The following is a 15,459-nucleotide window of genomic DNA, read 5'->3' on the forward strand; positions in this document are numbered from 1 at the left end:
GACCCTCTGGGCCACGTATGCCACAGTAGGCATATACAGTGCCAGCCCCTGGAGCATTGCGCTGGGAGGGTCATAAATAACGCCCAGGAAAAGTGATCACATCTGGGTGGCTGTTGAACTCATCTGTGAACATACATACCGTATCTTTAATTTTACATGTAGTCACATGGATTTGAGACAGGGAGAGGGAAAACCCTGCAATAACAAGCCATAAGCTGCTTAAACTCTCCTACAATACTTTCCAAATCCTTGATTGGCCTTTTCTGTGTTCTATTTCTGGATATTTTTGTGTTGTGTATGACACTATAACTCTGCACGACACTAATGCTTATATATAGGGTTTTTTACTTTTCACAGTGAATTGTAAGGCCACTTTCCTACTAAGTAAAAAAAAGCAATGGACTTTCAGCTGCATTTTTGGGGCCTCTATAAGGAGCCTGAAAAGCGCATGTAAAATTACAATAGAGTTTTTAAGTCTAAAAAAAAAAAAAAAGCGTTACTCAAGTTAAATCTGCACTAAAAAACGAAGAAAAAAACTATCCAAAATACTGCAGAAAAAAGCAATAATCAAGGCAGATTGCTATTATGTATTTTGTTGCTGACAAAGCCGAAAAACAGGAAGTAGAAAAAGTGTTTCCACTACATGAGGGCATGGCCTAAAATGGCCAGGAGTGCATGTCCTGCAGGATCACCCAGTGTGGTAATGGCACCACTAGGGTATTCACTAGATATGGATGTTGTCAGCCGTCTAGTGTCAGGTTCAGGTTTTCCAACGTTAAACTACACAGGTATCTTTGCCATTAAAAACCCCATGTAATAAATATCACCTGGTTATTGCTTCGGATTCTAGATTATGAGTTGAATCATTGGATTGCTTTGCGGCAATGTATCCCAGCTATTTTCTAAGGTATACAGTAGACATGGGTTTATTCGACCTAAGCCATAACTCAGACAGGGATGCAAGAATCAATACTATATGGGTATATATGGCACTGTTTTAACCTATATCCACAATATTTACTGCAATATACCCGATTTCATGGGCACAAGTGAAGCATCATTTTGCATTGACATCTACTAGTATTTTACATTCGCCTGTCTAGGTCACTCACCTGTTTCTGGGCAGATGCGCCCATGTGAAGTTGGCAGAATTTAATAGCTTGTTCTAATGCAGCGCCTTCATCCACCTGAAAGACAAAACAATAACTCATTATGGACTATCCTGTTAGTCTACCACTACGCTTTAGTCATACATCATGAGCTAGATTTACATTGCAGGAAGATTTACATGTCACCTGATAAAGAGGACCTGTCAACCAGTTTGAGCATGTTAAATTGGCCACATCATGGAATAGTGGCTGCAGAGCCGAATAAAAATTACTTTTTATTTTTTAATTTCTCATCTTCTTTGGAGAAATATTAGCTTGGTAGGTTTAGATTCTATTTTTTTCTAAGACCAATGGGGCATTACCAGGGATTATTCACTCGGGGCGTGTGATTTTTTCCTTGTATGACATGGACCAACCAAAAGCAGGAGGTGTCATACAGGGGGAAAAAAATAACAAGAAGCCCTAGAAATGGTCTGACCTGACTTTCTCTTTATGAGAAATGTAATTACACAGCCCAACTTACTGCTGGCACCTACAGTGATTATAAGCAGTGGAGAGGAGTAGAGCTGTGTGTTATTGCAAACACCTCCTGCAGCTCTCCTCTCACAGCACTGTAAGATCTGCTCTATTCCCCCCTCACCACACACTCATTACCATAAGATGAGAGCTGCAGATGTGTTTGCAATGACATACAGCTCTGCTCTCCTTCCATTCCCCGCTTGTAATAATGGTAGGTGCCAGCAGTGAAATCAGTGAGGAAAGAGAACTCTCCTTTGCAAGGAAGCCAGTGTGGGGGGAGGGTGAACAAATAGCTGTGAGAAGTTGTTTTTTTTGTGACACAGGGGCCTGATCTCCTCCCACTGCCCATAACATAGTTTTCAAGGTTGAAGGAAGACTAAGTCCATCTAGTTAAACCCACAGCCTAACATGGTGATCCAGAGGAAGGCAAAAAAAAAACATGTGGCAAACACCAAGGACCACAGTAGTCGCTGGCAGTTAGATCTGTGTGATCTGGTTAGACACATCAGTCTCTCTATATTACAAAGAGAAAGCAGGGTCTGACCTTCTCAGGGGGCATGTGCTTTGCTTTCCCAAAGCACGACGCCTTCTGCTTATGATTGGGTAATGTCATAGAGAGGAAAAAGCAATCGTCATTTCAGTTAGCGCAGCCCAAAACCGTAAACTGCTTTTTCCTTCAGTTTCAGATGAAAAGCCTAGTCACTGATATACAAACCCCAAATATGTGGGCCTTACAGAGATTGTGATACCCTTATACACTGATGCAAAATATATTTTGTGTGTAGGTTTTTATTTTTTTTTCACTTAAACACCTACGTTTTTATTTTACATATTGCACATATTTTTTTTAGTGCTGTACACAATCTTTTTACAGTAGGCAAAACAAAAAGTGTCATACACACTAATATTAAGGGATTTACCACCGAATATGTATGTAATAATAGCATTCCACATAAACCACTTCATCAGTGTTCCCACAGAATGCATTACAAGCCTAAATAAAACATATAGATGGTAAATGAGCACTAATGAAGGGGGGAAAGGGAGTCACTGACAACCTAGGTTAGAGAATGAATGGGTACCATCTAGCCTTATAAGATCAAGGTATTAAAAAGGTTTTCCACTCTCCCTGTGCTTCGGCTGCAGCGGTGACATCACGTTGACAGCTCACATCACCACTGCAGCCAATCACTGAGCTCAGTGGCTGGGCAGTGATGATGTAAACGGTCAATGTGATGTCACTGGTGCAGTGGATACAACGACATAGAAGCAGCGCTGGACCCGGAGAGGGTGAGTACTATCTTATTTTATTTCTATCATTTGGGGGGGGGGCAGTTTTTTTTAAAAAAAGAAAACCCCTCTAAGCTTTGTTCAGATCTGCGTCAGTGCCATATAAAGCTAAATATCAGAAAAAGCTTGTACGCACGGCTCAGCGGTGGCCGATCTCTTAGGCAACGAGCATTAAACAATAAATAGACAATGTACAATATCAGGGAAAGGAGAAGAATTTCAAGAAATAGTAAATTACAAAAGTGCTTGTATCTGTTCAACAATACCCATCAATGGCAAACTCTTCACCCGACAGACTAACATTAGGGTCTGATGGTGAGGTCATGGTGTCTAAAACTTTCATAGGAGGAAGAGAGAATCTGGACAGAGCAAAAGTGAACAGAGCCTAACATGTTCTTTAGTACCTTTGTGAAAATCTTTATAAAAATCAATAAAAAAACATTTGATTTAAAAAAACCCAAACAGGTTCTTTGGTTTAGTTTTGTCTTTCATTTCTGTGGGGAAGGACACAGCATGTCATTTCTAGCAGACAGCTTGTCTCGTTCACCGACATTGTCATTGAAGCAGTTATCTGAATGGAGAACACCATCAGGACAGAGAAAATTGTCTGAAAGACCGAGAAACATCCTGTCCAATGCACCAACTACATCAGATTCCACAGACCTAAGAATGTGAAATGACTCTACATTACCCAGACCAAATCATTCTGTAGGGAAAAGTACAGTTTAGGCCAGGGGTCTCAAACACGCGGCCCGCATGCGGCCCCTGAGGCTGCTTTATGCGGCCCGCAGGCACAGACCCCTTGACGATCCCGACCTGGTCCAGGAGGAGCCGCCGACAGCAGCGCTGAATTGCCACACAGAGACTGTTTCCCAGCACTGCATTTCCAATGCCAGCCGCTGGCCAATCAGAGGCCAGCAGCTGATATCTGCGTGTCGGCGCAGCGAGTATGACGTCATTGCCATATGCAGATGTCAGCTGCTGGCCTCTGATTGGCCGGCGGCTGACATTGAAAATGCAGTGCTGGGAGACAGTCTCTGTGCGGCAATGCAGCGCTGCTGTCGGCGGCTCCTCCTGGACCAGGTCGGGATCGTCAAGGGGTCGGACTCTGTGGTGCCTGCGGGCCACATCTGCAGGAAGGCCGCCGAGGGAACGGAGGACAGGTGAGAATCATCTTTTTTTTTTTCTATTTTATGTGTGTGAAGAACAGCACAGGGGGCACAGAGCCACAACATGGGGACCGGGATGGGGCACAGAGCCACAAGAGGGGACCTGGATGGGGCACAGAGCCACAAGAGGGGACCTGGATGGGGCACATAGCCACAAGAGGGGACCTGGATGGGGCACATAGCCACAAGAGGGGACCTGGATGGGGCACAGAGCCACAAGAGGGGACCTGGATGGGGCACAGAGCCACAAGAGGGGACCTGGATGGGGCACAGAGCCACAAGAGGGGACCTGGATGGGGCACATAGCCACAAGAGGGGACCTGGATGGGGCACAGAGCCACAAGAGGGGACCTGGATGGGGCACATAGCCACAAGAGGGGACCTGGATGGGGCACATAGCCACAAGAGGGGACCTGGATGGGGCACAGAGCCACAAGAGGGGACCTGGATGGGGCACATAGCCACAAGAGGGGACCTGGATGGGGCACAGAGCCACAAGAGGGGACCTGGATGGGGCACAGAGCCACAAGAGGGGACCTGGATGGGGCACAGAGCCACAAGATGGGGACCAGAGCCACAAGATGGGGACCAGAGCCACAAGATGGGGACCTGGATGGGGAACATTGCCACAGGATGGGGACCTGGATGGGGCACATAGCCCCAAGATGGGGACCTGGATGAGGCACATTAGTACAAGATGGGCGCCAGGATGGGGAACGTTGCCACAGGATGGGGACCTGGATGGGGCACATAGCCCCAAGATGGCGACCTGGATGAGGCACATTAGTACAAGATGGGCGCCAGGATGGGGAACGTTGCCACAGGATGGGGACCTGGATGGGGCACATAGCCACAGGATGGGGACCTGGATGGGGCACATTAGTACAAGATGGGGACCATTACTACAAGATGTTTTCCATTATTACTATATGATGCTAATTGTAAGACAATATTACTGTATGTGGCCAATTGGGGGAAATAAAATTGTAAAAAAAATAAAATAAAGCATGAAAAAATATTGGGCACTAAAAATGCTGTTTTATATGTAAACTAAAGTAAACACAAAAAAGTGCACGTTTATTATCGCCACATCCATAACGACCCAAGCCATAAAAAAATAAACACGGCAAAAATGTTCAAAAGGTGTATACAAAAAAAATGGTATCACTAAAAATGTCACATTGAACAAAGAATGCGGCCCCCCAAATTCAAATTTTTTCCATGTGCGGCCCATATACCCAGCCGAGTTTGAGACCCCTGGTTTAGGCAAAGCGAATACATTGTGTTAAGTCTAGAGCAAATCCTCATGGGACAGAACGTGGCACAAGGGGTTAAAGAGAATCCATTTGTTATGCCCTACACCCCTCAGGGATTAAACTAGGCATAACTAGAGATGAGCGAACCAGAACTTAAGTTCAGGGTTCATACTGGACAGTTAGTGACCGCTGCTAAACACCAAACATGGACTTCTCCCGGAAGTCCTTTGCAAAGTTCAGAGCTCCAGGGGAAGAGAGAGAGAAAGAGAAGAAAGAGAAGAAAGAAAGAGAAGAAAGAAAGAGAAGAAAGAAAGAGAAGAAAGAAAGAGAAGAAAGAAAAAGAAGAAAGAAAAAGAAGAAAGAAAAAGAATTAATTTTTCTAGCTGAAATGTTTGGTCCCCATTGTTTTCAATGGGGTTCAGGTTCTGGTTCAAGTTCGAGTACAGTTCTGGCACCTGAATCGAACTTTGGAATAAAGTTCGGGTCGGGTACCAGAACCCGAACTTCCACGGAGCCGCTCATCCCAAGGCATATCAAAATGTATCAATTTTGCCTGTAGTGTTACTTTAAACTCCCCCCAAAAATATTTTTTTTTCATCTTTTAAAGCTCAGCTTTGACGGTGTCTCTCCCACCTCCCAAAAAAATACTAGAATAATTGAAATATAAGTGTGTATGTCTCTCTCAAGGGGTGACTGTACTTAAAGGGAACCTGTCACGTCCTATATACTATCTACACTGCCCCCACAGTGTTGTTAGTAATGCAATGTGCATCACTAACCAGCTTTTTTCATTAAAATTGGTCTTAATATAATGATTTTATATCCTTTGATATACTTTGTCCTACCTGCTCATTCAGTCGTAGGGGTGTGATCCTCACATTCAGTCACTGCTGGCATCGCCCACGTATCTGAATATTGCTCCTGGCAAGCGCTGATATTATGGGGCGTATGCGCATTTGTATATGTTCTGCAGCTGGTCCCATGCGTCTGCAGTGAGGCTGTGTAGTTCGCAGCTTCACAGCGCACGCGCGGGGAACAGAGGGTCATAGCGCATGCACAGTGAAATTGTGAACTACACAGCCTCACTGCACAGATCATGTACAAATGCGCCCCACTATAATAGCACTTGCCGGGAGCAATATTCAAATACATGGGCGACGCCAGCAGTGACGGAATGCTGCGACCGCCCCTGACTGTATGTGAGAATCACACCCCTATGACTGAAAACGAGCAGGTAGGACAAAGTATATCAAATGTTATAAAATCATTATATTACCACCAATTTTAATGAAACAAGTTAGTTAGTGATGCACATTGCATCACTAACAAACCAATGGGGGCAGTGTAGATAGTAGCTAGGACGTGACAGGTTCCCTTTAAGGATAATTTGTCTTTAGGATCAACCCCCCTAACCAGTCTTTATGGGCATGTAGGTCATAAGAAGCTGAATAAGAATCTGCAATCCGATGTCTTATTTCAGAAAAATCCATGTTTTTCTTATATGTTACTGAGCTGTTTCAGGACTATAGGCCAAACACGGATCTCCCTTAGAATCTGCCTCCACAGCTTAGTATAAATGAAAGGGGAGTTGCCAGTGTGATATGTAATGACCAACAGTCTACTCTTCCTGATCTTACTGAAGAGCAGAGCTGAACTTTGTCTCATTACAAACTCATCTGCAGAGCTGTCTGACTACAACAAACACTTCTTTAGCTTTCATCTCACACAGTCAGTGTGGGAGGAGAGGTAGCACTGCAGAGCTGATAACACTGTGAGCAGAGCTACTAGAAGTGTTTGTAATGAGACAAAGTGAGAAAAGCAGGCTGTCAGTCATCACATGTCTCACATTGATTATGTCCTCATTCATTTAAAAAAAAGCTTCCGAGGCAGTTTCTCAGTGAGATCAGTGTCCGGCCCATAGATCTTCACAGCTCATTTACATATAAGAAAAACATGAATTTTTCTGGAATAAGACATTGGATCGCAGATATCAAAGTACCATTTTATTCAGCTTCCTACATGCCTATATACATGGCTCAGGAGGGTTGATCCTACTGACAGATTCCCTTTAATCCAAATATCTAACTTCCTCATACCATATCATATTCACAGGAGTCCTGCAAGCTGGGAGATCCCCAAATTGGAGTTGATGCTCAGCTTTATTTCCCTGAGTAATAAACTGGGAAGGTACACACAGAAACAAACTCTGACAATTTAATCCTGCAGTGCTGGCATGTCGCTAATCGCAAATTTCTGTGATCAGCTCTCCTGCGTAAGGATTCTGCCAAACTTGTGTTAACTTCCATCTTCCGATTTAAAGCACCAGTATCAACGGAGCCCCCTCATCTGGTTGCCTGGATGCATCGCATATGAAGAAACATACAACATACCCAAGGGAGTGAAACAAAAGAGAACATTTACAGGGCTAATGGGTGTAAAATTAAAGAAGATGTTCTATAAAAGAGGAACTGAGCTTCTGGAGGGTTTATACACACACTAGCAAAATATACTAATGGAGAAAGTATTGGCATTTAGTCATCTTTAGGCCGAAAATACTCTGATGTATGTACAAGGGCACAGGTGGATCCTTGGGAACGATCATCCCTCAATGGATATCATTAGGCATGGAGAAGACAGTAAATAATAGAAATGCTGTAACTCACTGTAGGCGAACACCGGATCTGACTATTTTCTATAAATGCGTAGAAAATCCTTTTAAAATGCAGCCCACTCAGTATATGTTACCAGGTGATACCTCAGGGATTACACATGACATTCTTTACTTGCGATATAACTGCAGCTGAATAAATATCGTACATTGCCATGTTTAAAGGGGTAGTCTGGCCTAATAAACCCCCTTTAAACTACCCTATTAGAACATTGAGTCACTGGTCGCAAGACCCTCATTGGACCACCTTCATCAACTAACCAGAGAGGAGAAAGCATCTTGTCCACAGAACACCCTATCAGCTTCTGCGTCACACTGACTGCCCTTGACATCAATGGGCACCACATAATGCTTTACTTTCCCCACTGGTGACACTACAGAGAAAGTCAACACTTGTTGCCAGGTTCCCCTTTGATAAACTGATTTTTGAGGGATCCTTCTAATAAAAATTGAGTTGCCAAAAGCAGATAACTCCTTTTACCGTATGTAGGTGCTCTGTGAAACAACTATACAGCCCCCTTAACCAATGGGCTGTGTAACCGGCAAATTCAGCTAGTATGTGAGGGCCTACATAAAATTAGGCTCATGTGACTATATAAAACCATATAAATTATATACATATTTTTAAAATGTATATAAAAGTAAAAAAAAAAAAACTTTTTCATATTTTGTTTGGGGGTGGGGCTTTTTAATTTTATTTTATTTTTTCGCAGGTGTTATATACACACACAATATATGTATATCTATATAAAACACACACAAACATATGAGGGAGAGGGATATTATGTGTGTCTGTGTAAAACATGTGCAAAAAAAAATAAATACAATTAAAAATCCCCACTCTCAAACAAAATATGAAAAAGTAATTTTCTTTTTACTGTTAAATAAATTTTATTACATACATAAACAAAAATTTAACTAAAGCTATTAAGTATCCACAGCCATATGAGCATAATAAGGGTGCAGACAGACAGACATATTTCTCATACTATATTTTGTCCTCTAAAGGATACTAAAAGTGCTCCGCGGTACATATTTTTTCTCCTTTAATTTTTTCTACTGTAACTAGGGCATCTATGGAATCCCCAGTTACAGGGGGGAAACAGTTCTCTATAGTGACAGAAGTCCCTGGCAGAGCGAATCTGTGTCTGCTAGGCCGGGTTAAGACCTGGCGATCATGTGATCCCAAAGTCTTACAGGAGCATTGGAAGTGCTCATTAAGCACTATTTAGCTGGCAAAATAGAAGACAGAGGCGGTCACAAACTGCTTCTATCTTCTCCACAGGGTGCCCGCTGTGCCGTGGGGACTCGACCATGTCACTCGAGCACCCGCAATATTCAGTGCATACCCGAGCACCCTTGGCAAACTGAAGTAACGAGTACTTGCGTCATCATTAGTAATCTCCAGTTTGGAAGTTATCTCCTATCCCTGGAATAGGGAATTACCTCCTGATCATGAGAGGTTTGACCGCTGGAAAGAGAACCATGTGAATGGAGCTGTGGTCAATAATGCGCACGGCTTCTCCATGTGAAATAGCTGAGCACTGCGCTTGGCTGGTTTGTGGCACACTGGTTATCAGGATTGGTAAGAGGCCCAGCGATCGGTAAGGAACTCCCCATCTCAGGCAGAGGGAATAACTTTCACCTTTGAGAATATCCCTTTAACATGATTTTATTTATTCATCTTTTAGCAAAATGTGAATGGAGTGAACTAGTTCCCCCGAATCGCTCTTTTCACTCAAAGTATTTCCCAGTGGTAGGAAAATCAAAAGTGTTCTTTTTTACTGTTAGATTTATGCCGCTCCAACGAATGTCAATAAAACAACAAATAGCAAGTATAATAGTAGAATACTCAGAGTTTTGCCATGGGGCCACAATTACCTCTGCAGGATAAGTAAAACTGCACAAATATGAGTGGGAGAGGTTGGATAATGGAGGATGAATGAGCCATATAAGAGCAATATGTTAGGGAATGTGTTTTACAGTTCCTAATTGTTACAGGATATTTTCATATATTTAGGCCAATGGCCGCAAGTTTTCAAGAGAAAATCATGTACCTATTAGCCACCGGGAAGGTGGGTGTCATTTCGGCCATGTGCGGCCAACCACTCCGTATAGTTTTACCCTTTTATAACCTCACAGACTGGTCAAAGATAAACTACCGTATTTTTCGGACCATAAGACGTACTCCCCCCCAAATTTGGGAGGAAAATGGGGGGGTGCTTCTTATGGTCCGAACGTTACTTTACTGGATAGTTGCGGTGGTGGTGAAGCGGGATTGCAGGGCCCTCCCTCCTTCAGGAACACGATTGGAGCAGCAGAAGAAGAGGTGAGATGCTGTCGGCAGTGAAGCAGAGCTGCCTACGCGGCTTTTCAGTGTGCGTGGCCATCTTCCTGAGGCCGTGATCTACAGGAAAATGGAAGCCTGAGCTGGCGCATTCGCAGATCAGGGGCTTCGGTGGACATTTTCCACTAGATCACAGCTTTAGGAAGATGGACGCGCATACCGGAAACCTGCGCATGCCGCTCTGCCTCACCGCCCCGACGCTGCTCCCAGCCCCAGGCCCTGGCCTCAGCACCAGCCACAGGCCACGGCCTCAGCACCAGCCACAGGCCACGGCCTCAGCACCAGCCACCGACCCCATAGCATCTCACCTCTTCTGCTGCAGCCGCCGGGTTCTTGAGGGAGGGAACGGAGGGCCCTGCGATCCTGCTCCACCACCATCGCAACTCCCCGCTGCTAGAGCACCGGCTTCTTGCATCCAGGGTAAGCAGCATTCCTCCACTTCTGCCGGCTTCCTGAGGGACAATACCTCCTGTAACCCTCGCTCCACCGCCCCCCAGGTAAGATACCGTACCTATTCAGACTATAAGATGGACCCCCATCTTATAAAAAATATTTTTTTGCCTATTTTCCACCCCAAAATTTGGGGCCCGTTTTATGGTCCGATGCATCTTATAGTCCGAAAAATATGGTAATGCTTAAATGTTTATATATATGATATGCCTGGGCAAAACTGGTAAGTCCATAGCTATAATTACATTTTGACATATATCAGTCATAAAGAGAATCTGACATGAACAGCTGTAGAATCTCACAGGACTTCCATAGTGGAATTAAACCCATGACCACCCTGGACATTCGCATGACGCACATTTTAGAGCCTCTGCTTTTTCCAATGTACCAATATATACTATGCCAGATATTCAAAGTTTATGCAATTCAGAGGTAGTCATATATTTGAGTGATTATCGCTGAACATGAAAGCTGTGCTGTGATCGATTGCTAAGGGCAACTTAACCTGTTTTTTTTTAAGCCGTTTTCATTAATCTGCCTCAATGAGTATTAAAACCAACAGAAACCATGGCCTGAAACAACCAATTGCAGTACAGCTTTCAATTTCACAGAATAGTTATAAAAGAAAAGCTCAGCCTTGGTTGGTTGCGGTGATCAACAAGGACAGCATTTTTGTTAGCTGTAAGAAATAAGGCCCACCATTCCATTTTTCCCTCAGATTATGCCCCACGCCATTCCTCCTAAGGATCTGGCCACATCTACATCAGACTTAACTTTCTCTGGAACCTGGATGAAGCCCAGAAGGAGAAGCCAAGAATAGCTCAATACGCAGCTCTCACCAAAGTACTGGAACCTCAATGGATCCAGCACAGCATTATGACTTCCGTTATAAACTAACATCATAGGGCAGGTGTGAACAGAGTTTACTTATATGCTAAAACCCATGCATCGAGTACAATCAGGAGAAAGATGCCAAGAGAAAACTATCTAATGGTCTAGATCTACAAGAAAGACAAGACTTAGGGCTCATTCAGACGTCTGATTTTCACATACGAATGTTATCAGTCTTTCTCACGGATAGCACTCATACCTGTGATAGTCTATGGGGCCATTCACATGACCATGATTTTCCGAGGAAAGGTTCAAATTCAGCGATTCAAGTCTATGGGCCCGTGAAAAAAAAAAATCGGTCTGCACACAGATGACGTCCGGGTGCGGTCAGATTTTCACCAACAGTCAAAAATGAAAATGGTGAGAAACTTTCCTTTTTATTTCTCCATGTACAATAAAAATGCATGATACTCAGAACATACTCTGATCAAAACGGAATCTGATCAAAAATATTGGTCTGTTTTGTGGCCCAAGGGCACTTTGTCCCACGTTCGTTTGTCCCGTTGGAGCACAGCAAGACTCAGAGGTATGTGCCAATGGGGCCACTGACTATAATGCCTACTGGAGGTGGACACCCAGACATAGTAGACTGCGTCCTGAGTGTCCACATCCAGTAGTTGTATATGCCCTAAAATTATACACGACAGAGAACACGTTGACTCTATCAGCACCATTATAGTCAATGGCCCCGCATATGCCCAAATCTTGTTTTGTGCGGGGGTGGGTGGGGGGATGTAAGTGGTTCGGATGTCTTCTCCAATGGGACCAACGAACGTGGGACAAAGCACAGTGTGAAAGTGCCCCAACACATTTATATACAGTATGTCTGTGAGGACAAATACCCAATTAAAATGAAACATTTCGTCTCATTGTTTCATAATAAAATTATTCAGTCAGTCATTCTCGTTGCCTATTGTCAGACGTGTCTGTGAAAAATACTCCTGTGGATATTATGCAAAAATAATGGATCTAGCCTGTTATAATAAGGACAGAACAGGTGGAGGGTTGTATTTAGGCCCCATGGGTTACCTGGCACCTAGAAGCAAAAAAACAGTGGGTCCCCAGGGGCATACGACATAGCCCCCTGGGAGATTTGTTTACTTGTTGCGGCTGTAGGCCCTTTGGGCCTGATATCGCTCATGTGCCACAGGTGGGCGGGATGTGTTCACTCTTGTGTCTCCAACACCCATCTGTAACCATTGTGCGTGACTACCTACTATGCCAACTACTGCAACCAGCAATGATATTATAGAATATAGCAGAATTAGGAAATAACTGCAGCATAATCATGATGAGATTTATGAAGCAAATATTCCTCCTTTCTGCTGAAAAAGGACCATTCCTTTCCAGGTGCAATAGGCAACACTAATTTCTGAACATGTTTCCCACCTTCACATTAACCATTCTTTTGAATCTTTTTCATTACACCTTATGGATAAAAACGAGTGCTGGCTATGAGCAAAACCAGGTGTTCAGAGCAACAAACATTCTTACCTGTCTGCTTACTGCTGCGCAATTTTATATTACACCGATTACGGGAACCTTACACTATGTATTTTTTTCCAATATAATAAATCAGAATTTTAATATCCAAGATACACTCAAAATAGTTATGCTCCCATATGTTGTGCAAATGTGTAAAATCGCTGTTCAGTCTGAATACTGGCCAACGACAGCATGATAAAAAGCACACAAATCCCCACCTATAAGCACTGCAGTCGGTACATTATCACCTCCAGCACCATAATGTAAAGTATTCAGCTCTCACCTGTTTGATCAGCATGTATGTTTTACTCATGATCTTTTCAATACTGGCCAAGTCATAGGTGGTGACTTTCTGTCCCTGCTGCCAAACACGATATGCCTCAAGGAGCAAGTTTTTGCTGCTCTCAGTGTCATCTAAGAGCTTCCTCTTGCGGCTGGCCCGGTGTGGAGTGTCCTCCATTGGTTGAGGTGTGTGCTGCCCGGGGCCTCTGCTACCCGCGGGCAGATGATGTCTAGAACTAATACTCAGTTCTTCTAGTGATAATTCTGGACCCTCAAGCCCTTTATCCTTGAGGATCCTAGCCGAGTCTTTGCGATACTGGTCCAAACGTTTTTCAGGGTGGCAGGAGTGTCCATCATGGTCCATTAGTTCTGAAGATTGAGGCTTTCCAATCTCTTTCACAATTCTGATTTCTCCAGCTTCCATTGCCTGAGGAGCAGACCCTTGTACTGTCTCTTTTCCCCCATTCTCAGAGGTTCCTGATACCACCCCTTCACCTAGAACCAATTTCTTTTTTGGTGCTACATCTTTCCGGTCATCTGATGTAGGCCGGCCAGTGACGTCTGTTGTCATGGAAGCCGCTGACAACGGGCTGGGGTCTGGGCTTTTGGGATCCTGCGGAAAGACCCTTAGTTAGCTATAACTTACTATAATAATATCAACAGTAAACTACATAAAACTTATTTCACTAATTATTCAAAATGCAGCACTATGTTATATGAAGAAGTTACCAATACATGCATTTTATATATTTTTCTAGAATCTTTAATCATAAGATATAAAAGCAGATGCTGTGTCTATGGAAACCATAAATGATGGTCAGTCTGCATTCTTTTAGGGATAGCACATGCAAGAGCACTTTAAGCAATTTCAAAAGAACATCTAAGAAGAAAAACTGTAGGTAATTCCTATCGGCTTCCCCTCCTTTCTGTCCAATCAGTAGGAGTCTGATTGATGAGACCCCGCCAGCCGGTAACATTTAGCAGTAGCAATGTTAGAAAAGTGCAATGCCACGTCATCTTGTGTCAGCTCCTCTTCACTCTACCATGATTGCTGGCATATCATTAGGATTACACTGTCTTGAAAGCTGCTGCAGGACAAATACATGGTAATAGGTAGCCTCAATTCCAGGACATGATGGGACACTAAGGAGGATGAAAGTGCATTAGTTATCTTACAATTTTCACACTGACCACTGGGGCTTTTTTATACTTATACTTTCTGTTACTTCAGGAAACAAGACATTTACATTAGCCACTATGAACAGATTCTGCAATCCTTTGTATTGAAGCATCTAATGAGCGTGTGCAAAGATCAATGTGAAGGAATGGGAGAGCACTTTCCGCTGTACCATCGGTGGATCCTGTGTTATCAGTTGTGTATACAGCTTATTGTTAACCTGCCTCTCATAATATGGAGGTTTGCTGTAAACTCTTACTGAAAGAATAGAAAGTGTGGAACCTATTCATCAAAGCAATTTTGACACAATTGTGGCATACATTGCTATGAAAAGTCGCAACATTTTTGCACAGATAAGAGTTGTGCAAACATTTTGTGACTTTTGGTGTTTTCATGCCAGTTTCACCCACAATATAGGCAGAGCTGGGCCATAATAGGGGCATGGCAGGTGTTATGCCACAGCTCATCTAATTCATGAAGAGCTGTGGAGTTCTCTATGCCAGAAATCTTACTCCAGTCAGTTACTGGAGTAAGATTTCTGGCATAGCGCATGGAGATGCACGCCACTTGTCAAACACTCCTGATTCATTAAGAGGCGTGCGCCACTTAATAAATCAGGAGCATCTAATTCCTACATCACCCCACGTCAAGACTGATAAGAACAATGCTGGCCCCAGTGCCAGTGTGAAAATTGCATTTTTAATTATTTTTTTTCTAATACAGATTGTGATATGAAGAAAACAAAAATAAAACATTGGCAAAAAATAAAGAAAAAATTAAAACACACAAACCTGTATTAAACAATAAGTAATTTTC

General features: G+C 43.3%; 1 protein-coding gene across 6 annotated transcripts in view; it reads right to left on the reverse strand.

Moving 5' to 3' along the window:
• The window catches only part of CABIN1 (calcineurin binding protein 1), a 222,666-nt gene that overhangs the window by 17,549 nt on the left and 189,658 nt on the right, over nt 1-15,459 (reverse strand). For all 6 annotated transcript variants that reach the window (XM_073674374.1, XM_073674401.1, XM_073674383.1 and 3 more), the window contains 2 exons: nt 13,468-14,079; nt 1,113-1,187 (listed from right to left, as the gene is read on the reverse strand). In XM_073674374.1, coding sequence (XP_073530475.1) covers nt 1,113-1,187; nt 13,468-14,079 — 687 coding nt within the window. The remainder of the gene's footprint in view (nt 1-1,112; nt 1,188-13,467; nt 14,080-15,459) is intronic.

The sequence above is a fragment of the Phyllobates terribilis genome, unplaced genomic scaffold (assembly GCF_046119375.1).
Source record: "Phyllobates terribilis strain yellow unplaced genomic scaffold, ASM4611937v1 Scaffold_1__5_contigs__length_1240528914, whole genome shotgun sequence".
In the NCBI taxonomy this organism is placed as follows: domain Eukaryota; kingdom Metazoa; phylum Chordata; class Amphibia; order Anura; family Dendrobatidae; genus Phyllobates; species Phyllobates terribilis.